Here is a 22,183-nt window from a genome sequence, read left to right as displayed (position 1 = left end):
TGTCACCTCACTTTTCTCTTCTACACAGCACATCAGACATGAACCCTTCCACCGAGCAGACACTGGGCAGGAGCAGTGGCCAGCAGACAGCTGGCTGGTAGGAGGCAGGGCCAGGATTCCACTTCTCTCCTCTGGGTCCTTCCCTCCCACTCACTGCCTTTCCCTGGACTCACTTCACTCTATCCAGGTCTCTCCTAAGACCTGCCACCGCCAGACCCACTGCCCTAGGGCTGATCTGTCCAGCAGAGGGCACAGAGAGGCCAACCCTTTCCTTGCTCATAGCTGACACCTAAGTTTCTCGATGAGGAAATCTCCCAGGGCAATGTGAGCTTCCACTCTTCAGATCATCCTGGCTTTCCCAATTTCCTGTTCCTCCCCACCCCTTCTGCCCTCCTCTTGCTCAGGAAGCAGGAAAAGATCCTGTCTAGGCACTCCAGCTTCCATTCCTTGACCTTTGGCTCTGCCAAAGTTTCCTCCAGACCAGCTGAGCAGTGACCCTTGCTGGGGAATCCTACTTCAGGTTGGACCAGTTCATGGCTGAGCTCCTGCCCTGATCTACAAAGCACCTGGTTTTCACTAACTCAGCACCTTCCCAGCTCCATGTGATGGAAAAAAGGACTGTATGTGGGTCTGAATTCTGGCTGCCATGGCCTGGGGGACCCTGGGTATGTTCCCTTACTCCCTGATGACTCCTCCAGGCCTATCCAGCTATCAGTGATCCATTCCCGGCGACTCTCAGATTGGCCTGAGACTCCCCAGAGGCAGAGCCAGCATTGGGCATTGTTAGGTCAGACTGTCTGCATCTAAATTCACAGCTACCTCATCACATCACGTGGGACCTCCACCAAAGCAAGGTGCCTTCATTCCTTCCTCCCCAGAAGTTCTCCTATACCTCCTCTGCCCACCTCCCCCAGTTAAAGGCCTTTGACTCCTGAAGACACTGCAGCCATCCCTCCCACACCGGCTTCCTCTTTCTTTCTCTTTGTCTCCAAACTTTTTCAATCATGTCCCATGCTCTCCTCTTGGCTAAGACCAACCCTTCCACTTGTGTACTTCATCCAGGGGCATGCTGGTAAATGTTAACAACTGGTTCTCCAAAAAAGAGACAACTGTTCCCACAACAATTTGAATCGTTAGCATTTTCTCCACTATTCCTTAAGTCTAAACAATCAACGAAACAACAAATTAAACCTGGCTTTCTAGCATTTCCCAACTTTTGCATAATAAAGGCTCTCCGTGAAAAGTCAATCATTGGCTTTCAAGCTGGCTCAGGCATCCTTAATCTTCCTCCAACCCCCTCCCACCTTCTCCTCCATTGTCCCTTCCCTCTCTCCATAACCCTCAATTTCTCCTCCTCTCCCTGGCTCCTTTCCTGCTGCCGCACACAAGCCCCTGTCTCCCCTTTGCTGCCACACTTGAGCTGTTGTCCCATGTGTCTTTGCTGTTTATGCTCCTTCCCTCCCTGTGCTCTCTTTTCCATCGTCCGTAATCCAGCTTCTGATGTAATCCCTCCATTGAAACTGCTCTTTCTTCCAAAGCCATCATTAGCCTCTTAATGGCCAAATCTAGCTGTCTTCAGCACAGTGATGGGGGACTCCAGACGGCACACACACTTGACATGCAAGATGCAGGTCAGTGGGGAAAGTACTGCATCTGACTTGGCACGTTTGGTTTAAGAGATGGTTTTCTTTCCAAGCGGGGGGACAATAAATGCTTCTTAACAGAAAACTACTACTATCAAGTGACAAAACCAATCTGATGGTCTTTTCTTTGCCCTCTTCTTGTTGGAGACTCTACCCTCCCTGGGTTTTATCTCTCCTTATCCCCTCTACCTGTCTCATGTCCCATGACCCACTCAGCCGGACACTACCCCAGGTGCACAGAGATGGTCTTGACCTCATGATCTGCCCCAAGCATTCTGTTCCCTATTCATGAATTCTTAAATTCCCTTATCTGAGGATGATCATTTTCATTTCACCTTTCTTTCTGCCTTATGTCAACTAACCCTGTTCTTTGTCCTGTGATCTCCGCCCCTCAGTTCCTTCCCAGACCATCCTCCATGTAGTAGCTGTACTCTCTTCCTTCCTCATTTTGACCCCAGGTGAACCAGCTGACTTCTACATTGTCCTGTAAAATTAAGTCCTTTATCTCCACGTCCCATCGTGCCTTGCCAAGCCCCAATCTTGAATAACTCCCACCATTCATCAATACCTGGCTACTACTCAAGGGATACTGGACCAAGCTGGAGAAAACCGGGAAACCATGCTGACCAGGTCCACTACAAATTTATGTTAGGTGATCCTCACTCATTTTACACCTCCCTCTTCACCTGCCTTTCCTACGCTCTACAGCAGCTCTTCCAAGCCTTCTTATCCCTCCTCAAACCACCCTCATCTTCCTCTACCTCTTCTCATACCTCCTAAACACTTTCTGCTACTATCTCTTCCTCCACCCATCTCAGATTGAGGTTACCCTTCTCCTTGCTCTCTACACACACCAACAACCCTGCTGCCTTCCATCTTCTCCAGCAACAGCTCCTTCTTCCATATCCACTCCCTTACTAACCTTGGGTCTCTCCCTATCTACTGGCTGCTTCCCCCCACATCTCCTCCATCTTCAAAAATCCCCTCACTTTCATCATCTGTTGTCAGCAATTCTCATCCTATAGCTCTTTTCCCTTTCATGCCTAAGCTACTTGAGAGGACCATCTACAACCAGTGCTGCCCCAGCCTCCCCTAAACTTTACAGTCTGGCTTTCAACCTCATCCTCCCTCAAAGACTGCTCTCTCCAGAGCAACCAAGGATCTCTTAGCTGCTCATTCCAACAGCCTTTTCTCAGTCCTCATCCTTCTCAGCCTCTCTGCAACCTTGGGCACAACCTATGACTCTCTTCTCTTGGATACGCTTTACTCTAGGTCCTCTTCTCAGGACAGCACCCTCTTCCTCCTGGTTCTCTTCCTCCCTCTCTGGCCACTCCTTCTCTGTGTCTTTTGCTGGTTTTTCATCTACATCTGTACAGATGATTCTCAGGTCTATTTGCCCAGGCTTAACCTCTTTTGAGCTCCAGTTGCTCCTCTCCAAGGGCCTACTGGACATCTAGAACTGGACGTCCCACAGCCATCTTAAACTCAATACGTCCAAAACTGAATTCACTCTTTCCCCTCAGAATCAAAAATGACCTGGCCCCCTTCCACCTTCCCAGTCTTCTTATACGTCCCTGCCCACCACATTCTCTGAGCCAGTGGCCCTGGCCTCTCGGCTGTTCTTCTAACAATAACCTCCATCTTTCAGCTCTGGGCACATCCCCTAGCTGTGCCCTCTGCCTGGGACACTCTCTCCCTGAACTCTGCCTCCTCATTTCCAGGCTTCCTTCAAGTCCCAGCTAAAACACCACCTTCTCCAGGAAGTGTCTCCCTCTCCCTGCTACTGCTAGTGACTTTTCCCAGTTAATTATCTCCAACTAAGCCCCTGTGAATACCTGTGTGCCCTGCTTATAACTGCATCCCCTGCACACAGCTATCTGCCTTCTGTGTCTACCATTACTGGATGTGGGCTCTGGGAGGGACCCTCTCTGTCCCTCAGGCTCCAGACCAGCCTGCACTCTCCCCACATGACCAGAGCCTCCTTCCATCCTAGCCCATGTCAGCCTAGCCGACGTTGGACTTGTTCTCTTATAAATTTATATTCTGTCTATTTATGGAACAGCAGGGGGGCAGCAGTTAGAGCAGTAAGCCTGGAGTCAGGGATACCCAAATTCAAATTTTGCCTCAGACACTTCCCAGCTATGTGACTCTGGGCAAGACCCTTCCCCTGTGCTTCAGTTTCCTCATCTGTAAAATGGAGATAATAATAAGCACCTACCTCACAGGTTTGTGGCAAAGATCCGATGAGAGAATATGGATAAGGCAGTGAAAGTCTTCACAAGCCACAGAAATGCTGGCTGTTATCATCGTGGTGATTGTTACGGCCACCCCTCCTGTTACAATGCATCTGCACCCTCGCACAGTGCTGCAAGCCCGCAATAAAGGTTTGCTGACTGAGCGATGAATCACATGCAGCCATGGTTGGAGGGTCAAGGAAGCACTGGAGGGAAGAGCTCAGGAGGAGGCAGGGATCTGGTGAGGAGGTGGGGGGGAAGGAGGAATGAGGGTGAGGGACAGAGGCCATGGCAGGCCTGGAGGACAGAAGCGAATCTGTGAGGCCCCGGCCTGGGCAGATGTTGGTCAGGGTAAGGATCAGAGATTAGGGTGCAGGGTGCAGGGGCTCCCCAGAAGCCAGGAGCAGGGATAAAACTGGGCACCAGTACCCAGGGTCCTCACCGCAGTGTTGTTATGGCACTCAAGGCAGCGGTCCCTGGCCCCCACACCATCACAGTTACTGTGCCTGTTGCAACGACACTCAGTAGAACAGTTACGGCCAACAAAGCCAAAATGGCAGAGACAGCGGTCGGGCTCCACGCAGGAGCCATTCACGCAGCCTTGGGCACAGACTGGGCGACACTGGCCCTGCACACTGCCAAGGGGAGGGAGCGAGAAGCAAGGGTCAAAGCCTAGCCACAACCCGTCCCCCCTGTTCCCCTCCATCTATGGTCTATCAGACCCCTCTATTACCCCCATCTTCACTGCCCCCCCATCCTCACTGTCCCATCCTCACTGCCCTGTCCTCACTGCCGCCATCCTCCCTGACCCCTGTCCTCCCTGGCCCCTGTCCTCACTGGTCCATGGTGTAGCCAGTCTTGCAGGTACATTGGTAGCCATGAGGCCGGTCATGACAGCTCTGGGTGTCATTACAGTCATGATGTCCATTGGCACACTCATTCTCAGGAGGGCAGGACAGGAATGCCCAGGAGGCCCTAGGATCTCCATGCCCACAGGTTAGGCCTGTTGGGGAAGGGACAAAGGAGGGAGATCACCCCAGCTCCTACCATAGCACCCCATCCTGCTGATCCTGGTCCTATTTGACTGCTGCCCCACTACGGTTTTCAAATGCCAGAGCCTGAGGTACTCAGATATCAAGCCCAGAGCCCCCATCCCCTGCACTCAACATACACAGAGACAGCGAGCCAAAATGGGCAAAGAAGTATTCAAAGTCACACTGGTCAGAACCCACCATTCCTGCTTCTCTACCCCCAGCCCCTCCCCCACTCCAAGCTTCCCTCCTCACCATTGCGGGGCCCACTGAGGCCACCCTCCATGCACAGTCCTGTCCCGTCCTGGCCAGGGTCTCCCCTGGCACACCAGCCGCAGTGTGGGCGTCGGAGGCAGAGGGCACATTGGGGGGCATTGCCACAACCCAGAGAGCAGCTCTCTGCCCCTCGCAGCAGACGTCCACAGCCCCCTGCCAGGCAGCGCAGAGGTAGAAAAGATGGGCTCAGACACTGCAGGGACACAGGAGGGAGGGAGCGGGGCAGGACCCCCAAGCAGCAAGAGAGACACAGAGGAAGAGGAGGGGACAGCAAAGATAAATCAGATTTGGAGTGTTCAGGGCAGCCCCTGCCCCTCCTCTCCTGTGGTGCCCACACCTCCCAGGGCTCCTGTTCCCTCAGGGCGCCTATGGTGCTCATCCCTTCCAGGGCCCCCATCCCCCACCTGCTGGAGGCTGCTGCTCCAGACACAATGCTGCCAGCCCCCGTCAGCACCCTTGGAGTCGAGGCAAGAGGAGCAGTTGGTGAGGCGGTGGCAGGGAGTGGGGCAGGGCATGGGGGGTGATGACTCCACGGGCATTGGGGACACGTTGAGCAGTGAGTGGCTGAAGCAGGTCCAGTCATAGGTGGGCTGTACTGAGAGGATGCGGCGGGTCTCCCCTGGCAGAGGGAAGGGCAGCCGGCATTGGTACCCTGGTCCAGCCCCTGTGATCCCCATGATACCTGAAACCTCCCCGGCACTCACCAGTGCGCTTGAACTGGCGCGTCCACATGCACTTGCCCTCCTGCGTGCACTGTTCGCAGTCAGCCGCCCCACATGCGGCCTCTGAGCAGTTACCGGCCCAGAACACCTCACGCTGGTTGATACGACAGTCATTCTCTGAAGTGCAGGAGCCATTGCGGCCGATGCAGGCGCCCTCCGGACAGTTGGTGCACCACTTACACCGTGGCGGGGCAGCCTGCCAGGAGTGGGATGCTCAGGCCCAGAGCCCCCAGGGGGACAGCCCCCCACCTTCCCTTTGGGGACCCCAGACTGTGGCCCAGAGAGCTCAGAGGGGGTGGGGGGCACCTCACCTCCTCTCCTTCCCCCAATCTCAGAGTGCGGGGGTGGCGGGCAAGGCACTCACTGCAAGTGCGCAGACGGCGACACTCCTCTGACGAGCGGGGCATGGGGGAGCAGGAGGGGCTGCTGCAGCCCAGCCTGGGGACAAGGGGCAAGCAGCGCATGAAGAACACTGGGGTGGGGGGCACTGACCTTCCCCACCCATTAACATGGGATCATGCTGCTCCTCCCTCTGTCCCAGGGCTGTTCCCAGGAAGGGGGGCACAGGGAGCCCAGGACCTGCCTCTTCTCCCCTCCTTGGACTTAGTCCCAGGTATCTCCCCATCACCTGTGGGCCTGGTCTCCTGACAGGCACGATTCATGGCACCAGCTGCAAGCACCTGAGGCATTACATGCCTCGGGGGAGTGCACCAGGTGGCAGGGGTCCGAAGGCACACTCAGTGACAGCAGGCGCCCCAGAGCCACCCCACCGAAGCCCCCTGAGATGTAGAGGCGACCCCCTACAGCTGCCACAGCATGGGCCACGGACTCCTCCATTGGGGGCCCCACAGAAGCTGGACCTGGAGGTGGCCAAAGCAGAGAAGGAGGCTCAGAGACAGGGTCCAAGAAGGCAGGAGGAGGGGAGCAGAGCTAGTGGAGAGACTGGAGCCGGAGGGAGAGAGATGGGCAGACAGAGTCAGGGACCCCAAGGCCCAGGAGCGCCAGGGGGAGAGAGGGAGGGAGGGAGGGAGGGAGAGAGAGAGAGAGAGAGAGAGAGAGAGAGAGAGAGAGAGAGAGAAGGAGGGAGGGAGGAAGGAAGAGAGAGGAAGAGAGGGAGGGAGGGAGAGACAGGGAGAAGGAGGGAGGGAGAGAGGGAGGGAGGGAGGGAGAGAGAGGGAGAGAGAGAAAGAGAGGGAGAGAGAGAAAGAGAGGGAGGGAGAGAGGGAGGGAGGGAGGGAGAGAGAGGAAGAGAGAGAGAGTCCCAACAGAGACCAGGAGAGGCCCACAGGCAGACATGGACAGGGGGTCAGTGGGCTCCTGAGCTGGAGGATGAGCCCTCACAGGCCCTGGGCAGAGCCAGCCTCAGCCAGGATGTGATTGACTCAGGGTGACTTCATGCAAAAGGGCAGCACAGACTGAGGCCAAGGTCAGGGATCCCTGGATTGGGAGTCACTGGGAACATTTTCTGGCCCCACAAAGAGCTGTCTGAGGACAGGGTGCTGCCTGTCAAATTCTAAGCAGGTGGATGGCCGGTGAAAGCACTGCCCAGTGACCATCCATGATGGGGCAGTGGTAAGCACTGGGCCTGGACTCCTGTCCCCTCAGGCACTCCTCCCTAGCTATACACCCTGGGGCCAGTCAAAGCATTTCTGTCTGGGCCTGTTTCCTCATCTGTAAAATGGGAAGGTTCAGAGGCCCCTTACTCGCTCCAAGTCTGTAACTGATGCTTCCCTCCCACAGTGCCTGAGGAGGAAGAAAGGCTGATGAGCCCTGACACCCCTCTGCCCCACCCTCACAGGGTCTGCCACTCACGGGTCAGGTTGGGCAGCAACCAGGAGTTGCAGTTGACCTGGTACAACAGGACATCGCTGCTGAACTCATCCGGCTCCGAGCGGCCCCCCAGGACCACCATGGTGTCCCCAAGCAGGGCTGCCGCGTGGAACAGCCGGGGCCTGGGCTGGGTGAGGAGGCAGAGTCACAGCCACAAGGGGCACCTGTCTGGGCCCTTCCCTGCTCCCCCAGATCCTCCCCATCACACAACCTCAGGAAACCCCCCAGGCATTGCCCCCTTTCATTCCTCGGTAAGCTCTCCTTCCTTCAAACCCTTCCCTCTAGGAGACCTGGCTGAAGCCTTCCCCCATCCCCACCCCCCAGATGAATCCCCTCTCAGCTCCCCACATAGGCTCTTCTCTGGCCCATAGGCTCTCATCCAAGCCTCCCCTTCCTAGAAGCCCTCCTCGATGCCTGGGGCACACAGGAAAATCTTGCCCCTCTGAGCTCACCTGGCTGACCTGAGGCAGCATGGGGCCAACCTCAGTTCCTACCTCCCTGGGGGGCTCCCATGTGCTGACCCCCCTACCTCAGCTACCTCATCCTGACCCTCCATGTTCTGTGGCAGTGTCTTCACCCATCCTCTGCCTCCCAGGGGGGGCCTAGTGACCCTGACCTTTGCCCCCTGGGAAGGGGCCAGAAGGCTCCAGGTGCGGTCAGGGCAGTGCAGGGAGTAGAGCTCCGGGGACGGGGCAGCCAGCTCGACGTGAAAGCGGAAGCCGCCAAAGACATACAGTGAGTCTGTGGCCTCGTGGTAGACCGCCGAGTGACCATAAAGGCCTGGCAGAAGGAGAGGAGCCGCAGAGATGGGCAGTGAGAGCCTGGAGGGCCACAGCGGACCCAGCCCCAGGCTTGTCATCCTCACCGGTGGGTGGCGTCCCGCTCGAAGGACCAGCTAGCCACGTGCCCGTCATCAGCTGGTACTCCAAGAGTTGTTGGTTGAAGCCATTTTCAGGCGAATACCCCCCAACAAGCAGCAGGGACAAGCCTCGCCGGGAGGTCAGCGTGTGGCCGGCCACCGCAGGCAGTAGTAGGGTCTGTGGGGTCTGAGGTCAGGAAACAGAGAGCAGCTCAAGGAGGCAGGCAAGGGCAACGACCTGCCACAGAGCAGTGTGGACAAGAAGGGACTTGGTCAGACCCAGGAGGAGGGGGGTCAGGAGCTGCTCACCTTCTCCTGGCGCCACTGCAAGGTGGTAAGGTTGAGGACCCAGAAGTCCCGGGCGACCCCTTGTGCTGTGAGACCCCCCAGCAAGTACATGGCGCCACGGCCAGCAGGCACATAGGCGGCCGCATGGAACAAGCGGGGCGCGGGCCCGGGCCCCCCATCCTCAGAGCCAGCCAGCATCTGGGTCCAGCGTCGCTCCCCTACTGAGTACCTGTGGAGAGGGCCAGGCAGTCAGCCCTCAGCTGCTCAAGGAGGTACCCAGCACCCCTGGAGGTCATGCTCACCTGTACAGGTTTCCCAAGAGCCCCTGAGGCAGGCCCAGACCCCCAAACATCCACAGGGTAGAGTCAGGCCCCTCAACCATGGTGTGGCCCAGACGGTGCAGAAAGCGGCTCGCTGTATCCTATAGGGAGACAGAGGACTCAAGTTTGGGTCTGGTGACGGAAGGAGAGTGTGTGAGTGTGTGTTTGTGTGTACATGTGCATGTGTGTGGAGGTGGAAACATGTCTGACCTAAAGATCCACCCCCCCAACATGTAGCGGAAGGGCGGTGAGGAGGAAGCCTAGCAGCCCCTCGCCTCCCTCTGACTCTACAGGGCTCCCAAAACACAGCCCTGAGAGTCCAGCCAGCAGGGCTGGGACTGCCTTCACGTCTCTCTCCTCCCCACACTCCCACATCAGTCTGTTTGTCTGCCTGCCTCTCTTTGTCTCTCAGTCCCCCATGCCAATCTATCTATCCCTCTCTTTTTCTCTGTCTCTCCCCATACCCCTAGGCCATTCTATCTCTCTGTCTCTGTCTTTCTCTCCCACACCCCCATGTCAGTCTGTCTCTTATCCCCCTGCTCCGTCCTTCTCTCCCTCCCTTCCCGCCCCTGCCCCCTTGTCCTCAGTAGGACCAAAGAGATGTGAGCATCCACACATCAGTGCTGGGCAGGAAGGAGGTGGTCACCCAGAACAACGGGGTCTACACTCACAGACTGTGAGGAATAAGAAGGAGCCTTCCTCAAAGATCCCTCAGGTGTCTGGGCTGGGAGCTGAGGGAGGGAAGGAGCAGGCAAACATGGCCCTGGGTCCCCCTGGGCAGAGGAGTTGGCCTGGGTCCCAGGGTCCCTCCCAGATATCAGGGTTGGGCCCCAGGGCAGGACTCACAGTAGAGAGCCGGCTGTCCAGGAGCGTCTCCCAGACAAGCTGCCCCCCGTCCAGATAGGTGGCACAATCTGCTCCCCCAAAACCCTCAAAGCAGACGCACAATCCTAGGCTCTGAGGAGAAGATGGGGGAGGAAATCTGGGGTCAAAGACAGGCCATCCCCTGCCTGAACACGCACTCCCCTTTTCACCCCAACCCGTGGCCCACCATCTGCTCACACCTGGTTGCAGACACCGCCCCCAATGTGGGCAGAGCAGTTCCCAGGGCACAGGGCGAGGGTGCAGGCAGGGCCAGCCCAGCCTGGGGGGCAGCGGCACCGGCCAGCCCCACCTCCTCCTGCTTCTTCAGGGACACACTCCTGGGGGGCTGGGCAGCTCCCAGGGCCCCCCGGTCCCATCTCACAGCGGCCGGAGCCCACAGATGCGTTGAAACCCCATGAAGATGAGCCGTTTGCCTCCCAATGTAGGACCAGCAGCCCTGGAGGAGCAGGAGCACAGGGAGCAGCTGAGCCAGCCCAGGGGCTCCCCTTGTTCTGAGGGGGTGGGAGCATGGGAGGCGGCTGAGTCAGCCCAGGGGCTCCCCTCGTTCTGGGGGGGTGGGAGCATGGGAGGCGGCTGAGTCAGCCCAGGGGCTCCCCTCATTCTGGGGGGTGGGAGCATGGGAGGAGGCTGAACTAGTTCAGGGGCTCCCCCTCATTGACCCAGTAGGTGTAGTTCCCTGGTTTGGGACCAGAGCCTCAGGCCTCCTTCTTCAGGGTTGGCTCTAATACCCCTAGGTACTCCCAGGTACCTGACAGCGCCTGCACAGTGAGAGGCCGGTCCCGCCGCTGGCCACAAAAAGCTGCAATGAGGCTCCGGTCAGACTGCACAATGCCCGTGTCCAGAAATCGTGGGAAGCCATCGAAAGCCAGGACATAGCTTAGCTGTGGAAGAGGGGAGGTCAGTAAGGGGCTGGGCCTCAGGGAACAGGGGAGCTTTGTCTGGGGGTGCTGGGGTGCCTCTGGCCCCACATGCCCAGAGCCCCTGTCCCCTGGGAGACCCCTGGCACAGTCCTGTCCTCACAGGCCTGGCAAGGGGAGGTCAGATTTAGTCTGTCAGGCCCTGGTGGGCTCGTGTCTGGGTGGTGCTTCTCTACTTGCTCAGCACCCCATGAGGCGAAGTCTAAGTCCTGGGGAAGTGGGGTCTGCTGATCAAGGGGGTGGGGTCTCAGAAGCAGAGAGGATGTGTCCCACTTAGAGGCCCCCAGCCCACCAATGCTCTCCAAATGCTCACCGTGCAAGGGGTGCTACTGTCTGGGGAAAAGGTGAGGGTCAATGGGGGGCAGGGAAGCCCAGGAGGGCAGGGCTCCAAGTTTTCCGAGGCTGACACCACCCACACGCAGTAAGCCAGCCCAGGCCCAGCTTGACTGTCCACTTGCGGGGGGCCCCCTGCTCGGCGGGAGCCCAGGGCCACAGATGATACGTTGGTGAGGAGGGCTCGGCCCCCACACTCCCGAAAACATGAGCCCCCAGCCCTGTAGGGTAGGACAAGGAATCAGAGATCTGCCCACCCCTTGGTGGTTTCCTTGGGTGACCCCCCCCCTTTCCCCAGTCCCTAGTGTGACCCCACAAGGACCACCCGTCAGGTTCCTTTCAACTCCATCCTCTCCAGCCCATACCCCAGCTTCTCTTTAGTCACTCACACTCTTATCCAGGATCCGTCCCAAACCCACCACCTGCCTAGAGCCCATCTTCCACCCACTGCCTGCTCACCGAGGGTCCCCGTAGTAGCCAGCTGCGCAGAGCTCACAGTGGGCCCCCTCTGTGTGGTCCTGGCAGTAGCACAACCCAGTGAGGCCATCACAGTGGCCCTGCTGGGGGTCCCCATGCCCATTGCACTGACAAGGCTGACAGCCGCTGGGCCCTGTGGCATTGCCGAAGCTACCTGGCCTGCACTGCTCACACTGTTCACCCCAGGTCCAGTCTGCAGAGAACCAGGCACAAGTGGGAGGAAGGAAACGTCAACAGCAAACCAGCCACTGCACTGGACTTACAATATAAAGCCTGGAGCTAGATGGAAGGACTCTGGAGTTTGGTTTGTAAGTGTTCAGACATGATAGTAAAGGCAGCGGAAGATCGCACACCTCACTGCCCACCTGCAGGGGTCCCTTGGGAAGGGCGACCTGCCACCAACTTATCACTAATTAGCACTGCTGCAGCTCACTGTGGGGGATATAGCAGATTAGGGTCAGAGGGAGGACCCCAGAGATCACTTGGTCCCATCTTCTCCATTTTACAGATGAGGAAACTGAGGACTGAGGCAGTCCAGTGACCTGCCCCAGAGGGGCAGTACACACGAAGGCAAGGAGCAGGAAAGGGGCTGACCCTGGGCCCTCTGGCTCCAAATCCAGCATGCATTCCACACCAAGTATGCTATGTGTTGAGATAACAAAGCCAAGGGTGCTTACGAGGAGAGACAGACCAGACAAGACTTCAGACATCCCTTATTCTAAGGCTCCTCCCAGCTCTGACCTTCCCTGTTCTGAGGCCCCTCCCAGCTCTGACATCCCCTGTTCTAAGGCCCCTCCCAGCCCTGACATCCCCAGTTCTAAGGCCCCTCCTAGATAGGACTTTCTGAGATTCTATGAAACAACTGTTCACCTTGCCCTCAAGCCTGGGGCTCATTTCAGGGTTTATTAAACAGAATGACTGAAAGTCAGAGTTGGAAGGAGTCTTGGGAATCACCTATGTCTCATCCTCTGGTCTTTCACTTGACAACCTTGAGGTCCAGAGGACTTGTTCACAGAAGGGGCCTGGAGCTCCTAATGCCCAGCCCAGCAGCCTTCCCCGTATGACTTGAGGCTACCTGGCCTTTGGGGGCCCCTCCTTACCCTGACACTCATCACAGACTCCCGGCCCCTGGGTGTAGCAGTAACTGTGGAAGTTACAGCCACAGTCTCGGGAACAGAGAGGGGCAGGAGGCCCAGGGGCAGGTGTAGGCAGAGTGGGGTCCGAGGTCCAGCCCAGATCACAAACACAGATGAAGTCAGGGGGGCCACTACATGTGCCATGGCCACAGTCCTCCAGGCACCTAGGGCATCAATGAGGGAAGAAAGATGAGTCAGAGAAGCAGGCACAGCCTAGGCTCCCAATGCCTACCTTCACATACTAGGAGACTAATCCCCACCATCTCCATAGTAACCCACACAACACCATGGGTCCATCTGCACTGCTATATCCTTCCAACTGATGACCCACGTCTCCGTGGCAATCTCATGATAACTAGTGACCCACGTCTCCATGGCAACCTCATTACAACTGATGACCCATATCTCCATGGCAACCCCATTCCAACTGATTGACCCATGTCTCCACGGCAATCTCATAACCCATGACCCACATCTCCATAGTGACCCCATTCCAACTGGTGACCCATGATTCCAGAGTCATCTCTTTGGAGACCCAAATCTTCATGGGCAGACCCAATAAAAGAAGCAGTCCCAACCTTCCAGGTACCATCTCCTCTCCCACCACAGCAACCCCACCCCTTCTCACGTCTGGTTGCAGTGGGTGACCCCATCACCATGGTAACCATGCCCACAATGACATTCATAGCTGATTGGTGTGTTCAGGCAGGATGCCAGGGAGTGGCACCGTGCCAGGCCCAGGCGGCACTCATCCACATCTGGGCACTGGGCATATGACCAGTGGGCAGGAAGCCCTGGAGGCAGCCCTTCTCCAGCTCCCAGGGAGCAGGGACCACCTCCCATAGGTCCTGAGAAGTCTCCTGGGAGGCACCTAGGAATTAGGACCAGAGAAGGGCAAAGGAAAGGGAGAGAGTAAAGGGGGAGAAGAAGAAATGGGGTAAGAAGGAAGAGGGATAAAAGACAGGGAGACAATGAGTAAGAGGAGAAAGAAAGGGATGAGATAGAGAGGGAGAGAAAGAGAGAGGGAGGCAGGGAGGGAGAGGGAGAGGCAGGCAGAAGGTAAGAGAGAGCCACAAGGCCAGGGAGCAGGGGGTGATGGCACACATGAGAGAATGCAGGGGATGGAGAAATGAAACGACAGCCATGAGCCCATGCACAGAGGCTCCCGCCCCTCCTCAGCCCCCCAGCACTCTGCCCTGGTCTCACCCTCACCTGCCCAGGGTCGGGTTGTCCTCATTCCCACACCAGCCACACTCATGGCTCTGCAGGCAATCATGACAGGAGAGGAAACGCGCACAGCTCATACATCGCGGCTCTGAGTGGACACTGGGCCGGGGAGGGGACATCTGTCAGCATGGGAGACGCTACCTCCCTGTCCTCCAACTCTCACCCACGCCCCCATCCCACCATGCCAGCATTGATAGAGCACCCTAAGCTTTGCAAACCACTTTGCAAATACTGTCTTTGAGCCAAGAAACAACCCTGGGAAGCAGGTGCTATTATCATCCCTATTATACAGATGAGGAAGGTGAGATACACAGCAGTGACTTGCCCAGGATCATACAGCTAGTCTGTCTGAGGTCAGAACTCAGGTCTTCCTGACTCCAGGCTCAGGGCTCTACTGACTGGGCCACCCAACTAACCACTATCCCCCACCTCTCCCTGTCCCTTCAGTCTCTGATCTGATCCTGCCCACCTGTCATCCCAGCCCCTGCAGCCCCCATGAGGATAGCGGGCGAGGTAGGCAGCAAAGAGGAAGCAGGTCTGTGTAGACTGGCACCAGGCACACTGGCTAGAGTTGGCCAGGCATGTCTCACAGGAGTGTCGCCTGCAAGAGGGAGCCAGGGGTCAGAGTCCAGATCTGGCCAGCCTCACACTCCCAGTCAGGCACTTCCCTCCCTTGACCCTTCCATGGAGTCAGCCCATCCCCTCAGGGTCCCTGGGACAGGTCTCACTGGTTACAGAGCGGGGGGCAGTTAGACGGGCTCCTCACAGCTGACCCAGCCCGGCCCCGGCGGCTGCACGTGGCATCTCCCTTCCTGCTCAGACTCTGCTGCCACTCACAGAAAGGGTCCTGAGGGAGAGGAGAGGCAGGAGTGCATCAGGGGCCTCCCCCTGACTCCTCCTCCCCCACATCCACCACACCTGGTCTAGTCTTCACACTCACCAGGTTTTTTCCACTTCAGTGTTTCTGCCTAGAATGTCACCCCCCTCCCATCCAAGTCCTACAAGCCCTTCATCCCCCTCTCATCTTTTTTGTCTCACAGACTCCTGATAACTCAAAGGACAGGGCCTCAAAGACCACAAGGCACAACCGTTCCTTCCCCCTCTTTGCCCCCTCCATCAGCCTTCCCCCAGCCCCTACCTCCTCAGCAAGTTCTTCCTTCTAGGATCTACAGCTGCACCTGCGCTAGGTCCCATGCTCAAGGTCCACTTTGGGGCCCCACCTCCCAGCCCCGCAGTGACCGTCAGAACCTGGGCACAGGCGTGGCAGTCGCGGTGCTCCTCACAGAGTGGGCAGAGGGCTGGAGCCAGCACCAGCAGGGCCCCACCCCCGCTGCAGCGTGCGCCATCTTGGCGAAGGAGGCAAGAGGCACTGAGGGGGCACCAGCCACAGCCCTGGTCCGCCAGACAGCCCAGGCAGGAGGTATAAGATGTACAAGCTAATGAGCGGAAGGGCTCCAAAAAAAAGAAGGAGATCTCCTGGGGAGGGAACAGTCAGAGGTCAGCAGGCTGGGCCTAGGGGTCAGCAGCTGACCAGCCAGGCCTTGAGGACAGGGCTGGGGGGGGCCACAGTTGAGCACTTACACTGCCCCCAGGCACACCGGTCCGGTCCCATAACAGTGTGAGCTCGCTGTTCCCAGACCCCGCAGAGCTATTCAGCTGACCCTGGATCTCCACGGCATATTTGTGGCCACGGCCGGGGAGGGGGAAGAGGCGGGCTGAGCCAGGGCGCTGGAGCCTGCGGATCTCCTTATCCTGCTGGGCTACCCAGCGCCCCACTTCCTCCTAGGTGATTGAAGGACAAGGAAGAAAGCCTAAGAAAGCCTCAGATCCACCATAAGATACCTCATTCCCCAGGATTCCCCAAACAGCAGTCCATCCCCTGATCAATGGTCACACCTCCCCTCCTGCAGACTTGGATGCTTCCAGCTTCTCCCTCAACTCCCCCAACCTACCCCCAATTCGGCCCTGACACATCCCACTCCCCTTCCTAGACTCCTACCCCATGGATTCCCAAATCTCCCCCCAGAATGTGTCAGCACCTCTTCTTTTGGGCACTTTGACAGCCCCATCCCACTGGGCCCCCTCCTCAGAAGCCCTGGGCCAAAGCTAAGGTGTGGCCCCCATGACCCCTCTGTGCCTTTGGGCCCTCTGCCCAGGACTGACCCTGCTTGGCCCCTTGTGCCCGACTGCCTCAGGAGCTCAGTCAGAAGCAGTGGGAAGGCCACATATGCAGGCCAGGCTCCTCAATGCATGTCTGTGGGAGAGCCCCTTACCCACTCCCAGACTCCTGCACAATCACCCCTCACATGTAAGCGACTGTGTGAAGGTAGAAGGGCCAGGCTGGCCCGAGGGGCCTGTCCTGGGCCAGAGCCAGCTGAGGAGATAGGCCTTCCTCCTGACAAGGCCTGGGCCCAAGAACTGGGAGCAGCAGATAGCTGGGTCCATGTCCTCTCACCACTGGCCCCTGGGGTCTGGCACATTCCAAGATGGAAGAGCAGCCCAGGATTCATCCTGTTCCTGCTGTCTCCTTGTCATATAAGAACTGTTTCCTTTCAGAGCTCCCATCTCATCTAAGAGTCCCTTCCCTCAGGCCCATGTCCCCCCACTTCCTCAAGCAGACACTTCCAAAGTCACCTGCCTCACTTCCCTCAAACAGTACCCACTCATCCCCTTCCAGGGCCCCCAACCGAAGCTGCAGATGCCTCGGCTCTGGCGGATCATCTCAGACCTCCCACCAGCCTCCTTTGGGCCGCTTCCCTGCTCCAGGCTGCCCATCGCCCTCACCATGTCCTGGCTATCGGGTCCCCGGGACATCCGTGCCAGGACCCTCAGCCTCTGGGCCCGGGCCCACACGATGACATCATCAGCCCCCGAGGCTCCAGGCCCCCCAGGCAACAGCGGGTGGATGAAGCCCCGGTAGACAAGTGACACATCTGTCTCTGTGTTGGACGTCTGTGACAGCGTGATGGTTGTGCTACGGACAATTGACACCTGCCAGGGACAAAAGAGAGGGGACACCAGTGAGCACCCACAGGGGGCAACAGTGAGCGCTTACAGGAGTACCCTCTCACCTCCCAAGCCCACAATCCCTGGGGTGTTTGCTCTCAGAACCAGCAGGGCCCTTAGGGATCTGCTCTCATAGGCATAGGGAGGAAGGGGCCCTTGGATGTGCCCAGGGCGGGCCTGAGCCATCCCCACATCACCTTGTCAGGCTGGGAGGCATTGGGGGGTTGCTGGAAGGTGAGCAGGTGGAGTCCGGGCAGGAAGCTCTGGGTAACACAGGCATCGAGGGTTGTGACGAAGACAGGGGCTGCCCCCCACCAGCCCACGGTGCCAGAAATCTGCTCCCCTCGGCATCGAGCCTGATCTGAGGGGAGGAAAAGAAACAGAGAGGCCGGTCAGCCAGACGCCCCCCCGGCCCTGCGTCCTTGCACGCCATTTCCCACACCCCAAAGGTGACACAGCAGCCTGGCAGATACAGGACTTGCTGACTCACACCAGGGGAAGGAAGCCAACCCCCACCCCCCCATGCAAAAGCTGTGGGGCAGGCAAGCTCATCACTCACCAGGCCGGGGGAGGCAGCTCTCATTGTGGACGCACCAGCCCAGGGCCCCGGGCCCACGAGGTGGGGGGACAGCACCACTAAATGCCAGACAGGCCTGGCAGTCCCCCAGAAGGCGGGCCAGGCCTAGGCAACCAGCTGCTGGGCACTGTAGAGAGGGAAAGGAGGGCATGTCAGGGGCTGTTATGGGCCTGCGAGAAGCAAGTGGATGCAGAACCACAGCAAAGGGAGCATTAGGGTCACTCACAGCTCCAGGGGGGCTTCCAGGGGGCGGAGCAGCCTGGCAGGCTCCTTGGCACCAGCTGCACTCAGGGTCCCTGGCACAGACACTGTGCTCTGTGTACATGGAACAGTAATCCAGATGGTACTGATGTGGTGGGCCAGGACAGGGGAGGAAGCACAGGGTTAAGCCTTGGGCCTGCATCCTGGCCCAGGAACCATTCCCCCACAATTTCAACCCCTCCCACAGCAGCCCCAAACCCCCATGTTCCCCCAGAACCTGCTTTAACCCCCTACCCCCCCGTCTCTTGGCTTAGCCACAGCCCTTGCCCAACATCTGTAACCCTGACATGACTCCACCACCCAGGACCTCACAGGCTCAGACCTGGCCCCTGACCTGGGCAACTAACCTCCCCATCCCATGCCCCTTCTCCACCCCCGCCATGGGAGCTCACATCTGGGGCTGGCGCCTGGAACACGAAGGGGGGCACCTTGTAGGCCATTAGGTCCCCTCGGGGCCGCCCACTGTATCCACCGGCCACAAGCAGGACACTGCCCCCCAGCACAGCCGCCACGTGGGAGTATCGGCCCCCAGGGGGTGCCGCCCGGCCTGGGGGGACAAGGGAGGACAGGGAGGTCAGAAGCTGCCTTCCTCCTCATCCTCCAAGACTTGGCCCCAACTGCCACCTCCAGGGAGCCCTCAGGCCTGGGTCCTCAGGGCAGGGTCAGGACAGAGCATGCCAGGTGGGGGGTGGGGTCAAAATGGGGCTTCCTAAGGGGGACTGAGTATGGAGAGGGTCCAAGAAGCATCAGCTACCTTCGGGGGTCCCTGGAGGGGCTAATTCTGCTCCTGACACCCACTGATGGCAGCCAAGATGGTAGAAGAAGATGCCATCCTCATAACACTTCTCCTCCTGGTAGTGGGTATGCACGTTGCCTCCTGAAAACCAAGGGGAAGGAGAGATGAGGCACACCTAGAGAGGGTGAGGGGTGGGAGTGGGGGGGGGGGTCAGTGGCTCTCCCACACCTGGAAAGGATTAGGCAAGAAGGGCTCGAAAAATTGGGGAGACAGTCACTGGTGGAGCTCCCAAGTCAGCCACAAGCCAGAATGCCGGAGGGGTGTGGAATGCGCTCACCATAGACTACCATGTAGTTGCCAAGGACACTGGCTGTGTGGAAGGCTCGCTCCCGGGGCCCCCGCTGACCATCTCGACCACGCAGGGAGGTCCACACACGCAAATCCACATGGAAGAGCTCGGTAGAGTTCACTCGAACAGAGAACCTAGAGGGTGAAGACACTTGGGACAAGGGGCAGGGAAGGGCAGGGGTCTCAAGTGGATGCAGGGGGAGGGGCAGTGGTCCTGAGTGGATGGGGGATGGGGCTGAGAGGGAAGAGAGGTCACTGTCCTGGGCCACTCACCGGGCTGTGGAAGGCCTGTGGCCCCCATAGACGAGCAGAGCCCGGGACGGAGGGTGGAAGATCATGGAATGACCGGTGGCAGCGGGGGGTCGGCCTCCTGCTGGCCGCACCTCCTCCCAGTAACCCTGGCCCCGCCCAGGGCCCTCGAGGCGGAAGCGGAAGAGGCCCGAAGAGAAGAGGTCATGTTGCGTGCGGCCCCCAAAGATGTACAGCCAGGAGTCGTCCACCAGGGCAGCAGCGTGTCCAGCCAGGCCTGGGGGTCCTGAGGAAGGGGGGGCCAGCAGCTCCCAGTGGCCCCCAGCCCGTGGGGTGAAAGCCCACACGTCGCTGGTCAGAGAGCCATCAGCCAGCTCCCCGCCCATGAGCACCAGCGAGCCAGCCCAGGCCACAGCCACGTGGGAATGCCGGGCGGCCTGGTGGGGAGACAAGGTCCAGCCTCAGAGACAGGGCCCATGGGGAGGGAGAGGGAAAAGCTGGCAGGGAGGCAGGGGAGAAAGAGACCGGGGTGGGCAGAGGCAGGCAAAGGGCATGCAGAGAGGAGAGTATGAGGGCATCCTGTGATCAGACAGACAATCTTGGTTGGGCATGGGCAGGGGGCATGCTCACTCAGGGTCCTCACCGGGCCTGGGCTGAGGTCCCACCGCTCCCAGGAGTTGGCAGAGAAGTTGTACAGGACAAGGTCACCCAGCGCCGAGTTCAGGTCCTGACCTGGGAGGTGGGAAAGGGGCAGGAGGCAAGGCTGGGTACAGCTGGCCACCCTGCCCTCACCCCACCCACCACTCCTCAGACCCTGCCCACACCTCCAAAGACAGCGAGCAGACCAGGAGGCGACAGGAAGGCACCAGCTGCCCCAACACGGGCTGGGAAGGAGGCATCCTCAGCACTGACATTGTGCCACCAGCCAGCCCCCTGGTTCTCCCACAGACGCAAGTCACAGGCCCTGCCCAGGAAGCCTGGCTCACAGCGGCACGGGCCTGCCTCCTGTGGGGAGACCGAGGTCAGAAGATATGGCAGCTGAGGGCCAAACATCTCAAGTCAGGGATGAGGGGCTCAAAGAGCAGGGGCCAGGCCAGGGGAGAGTCCTCACCGAGGCACATGTGCCATGCTCACGGCAGTAGGCAGAGCAGTCCTGACGGGCACAGGCGGGGCCGCCCCAGCCCAGGTCACAGGTGCACAAGCCTGAGGGCTCACACAGGCCCCGGCTGGAACAGCCGCCAGGGCACAGCGAGAAGGAGAAGGAGGCGTTGAAGCCCAGCAAGTTGTAGTTGGCATCAGAGAAGAGGTGAAGGAGCATCTGCCAAGGCATGAGAAGAGAGAGCTGGGGGGAGCTGGCACTCTGTAAGGAGGAAGGGATGGGGCGGGGGGGGGCCAGGCAGGGGTGGGGGGGCCAGGCAGAGGAAGGGGAGCCACATAGGGGAGGGGGGACCAGGCAGGGGTGGGGGGACCAAGGTGGGGGCAGGTAGGGGAGAGGGACTAGGAAGAGGAAGGGGAGTCACACAGAGGAAGGGGGACCAGGCAGGGGTGGGGGGGTCAGGTAGGAAGGCAGCCAAGGGTGGGAAGGGGGAAAGCCACACCTTGCCAGAGGAGGCCTCAATGCGTGGGGGGCGGGTGCTGCCACTGAGGCTGGCTAGCAGGGGTCCCCGAGGCGAGTCCCCATCATACACAAAGAGGTAGTCATAGGTGCACTCCGTATCCAGAAACAGAAAATCCAGGAGGATGCGGTGCCGAGGGCTGGGAGCTGCGTGGGCAAGCCGAGCTCACTCTCAACTTGCTGCCCCAGGACCCCGAGTTCCCCTCCTGCATGGGGGAGGCCCTGACCCCTAGACTCACCCTCGATGAGCCACTCGCAGTTCCCATTGACACTGTAGTTCCCTGCCCCGTCAGACACGTATCCTGGGGCCTCTCGCAGCACCTGTCTCTGGCCCTTGCAGTCACCAGCCTGGGTCTGCGGGGCCAGTGGCCACAGCAGGGCCACTGCCACCAAGGCCACTGGTGCCCAGGGGCTGTGGCCCTGGGCAGCGGCCATGACCAGGCCCCAGGGGCAGAGGGCACTCAGAGGAGGGGACCTGGGAGCATCAGTCCTGGGTGGGGAGAGAGACCAGATGAGCCCGAGCAGCAGTAGGGGCACACCTCCAGAGAGCCACTGAGTGCACAGGGTCCTTCTCTACTCTGTCTTAGTTTTGCCCTCAAGGACATGAGTCGTCCACCCCCAGGGCCCCTTGCCACCTCTGCTAGCCCACTTTCCATCAGCCCTTCCTCCTCCAACAGAGAGAAGAGCGCCCAGCACAAGGTGACCACAACCAGAGAGGACCCAAGGCCATGCCACATAAGAGCATTTTAGCTTCCAGAAAAATAATGTGGCAGCTAAAAGATTTAGAAGCAACTGGGGATGGCACAGTCTGAAAAGACTTTAGTTCAAATGCGGCCTCAGACACTTCCTAACTGGGTGACCCTGGGTCAGGCATTTCACTTCTCTGCCTCAGTTTCCCCAACTGTAAAAGGAGCCACATCACAGCACTTCCCTCCCAGGGCTAGTGTGAAGACCGAATGAGATGAGGTGACCTGTTCAGACTGACCTCGGGGGTAGGACCAGGACCAAAGAGGTCTAGGTGGGAGACCTAGAAAACCTTCCTGAAACACAAGAGCTGTCCCAAAGAGGAAGGGGCAGCCCCTCCTCAAAGAGGAGCGCTCTCAGCTAAGTGCTGAGAATACAGAGAAAGGAAAAAACCAGCTGTGCCCTCAAGGAGGTGGTTGCTAATTCCTTGGTAGAGGTGACATTCTGGTGCTGGTGGGGGCTGGACAAT

At 58.8% G+C, this 22,183-nt stretch overlaps 1 protein-coding gene across 4 annotated transcripts in view; it reads right to left on the bottom strand.

Moving 5' to 3' along the window:
* The window catches only part of MEGF8 (multiple EGF like domains 8), a 30,189-nt gene that overhangs the window by 6,000 nt on the left and 2,006 nt on the right, over positions 1–22,183 (bottom strand). The window contains exons 2-39 of one of the 4 annotated variants that reach the window (XR_011966851.1): positions 21,210–21,460; positions 20,954–21,117; positions 20,467–20,673; positions 20,180–20,360; positions 19,999–20,087; positions 19,380–19,792; positions 19,096–19,241; positions 18,777–18,899; positions 18,415–18,569; positions 17,988–18,107; positions 17,744–17,888; positions 17,382–17,545; positions 16,963–17,169; positions 15,760–15,960; positions 15,427–15,654; positions 14,907–15,025; positions 14,648–14,779; positions 14,164–14,277; positions 13,580–13,822; positions 12,916–13,115; positions 11,798–12,008; positions 11,319–11,559; positions 10,837–10,969; positions 10,268–10,524; positions 10,050–10,160; positions 9,186–9,304; positions 8,905–9,112; positions 8,602–8,782; positions 8,353–8,516; positions 7,719–7,863; positions 6,535–6,766; positions 6,218–6,344; positions 5,889–6,102; positions 5,589–5,803; positions 5,164–5,377; positions 4,715–4,880; positions 4,320–4,512; positions 3,862–4,008 (exon numbers count right to left, since the gene is read on the bottom strand). Coding sequence is in view for 3 of the 4 variants with exons in the window: in XM_072607918.1 (XP_072464019.1) it covers positions 4,320–4,512; positions 4,715–4,880; positions 5,164–5,377; positions 5,589–5,803; positions 5,889–6,102; positions 6,218–6,344; positions 6,535–6,766; positions 7,719–7,863; positions 8,353–8,516; positions 8,602–8,782; positions 8,905–9,112; positions 9,186–9,304; positions 10,050–10,160; positions 10,268–10,524; positions 10,837–10,969; positions 11,319–11,559; positions 11,798–12,008; positions 12,916–13,115; positions 13,580–13,822; positions 14,164–14,277; positions 14,648–14,779; positions 14,907–15,025; positions 15,427–15,654; positions 15,760–15,960; positions 16,963–17,169; positions 17,382–17,545; positions 17,744–17,888; positions 17,988–18,107; positions 18,415–18,569; positions 18,777–18,899; positions 19,096–19,241; positions 19,380–19,792; positions 19,999–20,087; positions 20,180–20,360; positions 20,467–20,673; positions 20,954–21,117; positions 21,210–21,405 (6,678 nt within the window). In the remaining variant the exon portion in view is untranslated. The remainder of the gene's footprint in view (positions 1–3,861; positions 4,009–4,319; positions 4,513–4,714; positions 4,881–5,163; positions 5,378–5,588; positions 5,804–5,888; positions 6,103–6,217; positions 6,345–6,534; positions 6,767–7,718; positions 7,864–8,352; positions 8,517–8,601; positions 8,783–8,904; positions 9,113–9,185; positions 9,305–10,049; positions 10,161–10,267; positions 10,525–10,836; positions 10,970–11,318; positions 11,560–11,797; positions 12,009–12,915; positions 13,116–13,579; positions 13,823–14,163; positions 14,278–14,647; positions 14,780–14,906; positions 15,026–15,426; positions 15,655–15,759; positions 15,961–16,962; positions 17,170–17,381; positions 17,546–17,743; positions 17,889–17,987; positions 18,108–18,414; positions 18,570–18,776; positions 18,900–19,095; positions 19,242–19,379; positions 19,793–19,998; positions 20,088–20,179; positions 20,361–20,466; positions 20,674–20,953; positions 21,118–21,209; positions 21,461–22,183) is intronic. The other 3 variants (XM_072607919.1, XM_072607918.1, XM_072607920.1) reach the window with 3 other exon arrangements.

Source organism: Notamacropus eugenii, chromosome 5, assembly GCF_028372415.1.
Source record: "Notamacropus eugenii isolate mMacEug1 chromosome 5, mMacEug1.pri_v2, whole genome shotgun sequence".
Lineage (NCBI taxonomy): Eukaryota > Metazoa > Chordata > Mammalia > Diprotodontia > Macropodidae > Notamacropus > Notamacropus eugenii.
The sequence above is the reverse complement of the archived record's forward strand: the minus strand, read 5'-3'. Positions and strand labels throughout refer to the sequence as shown.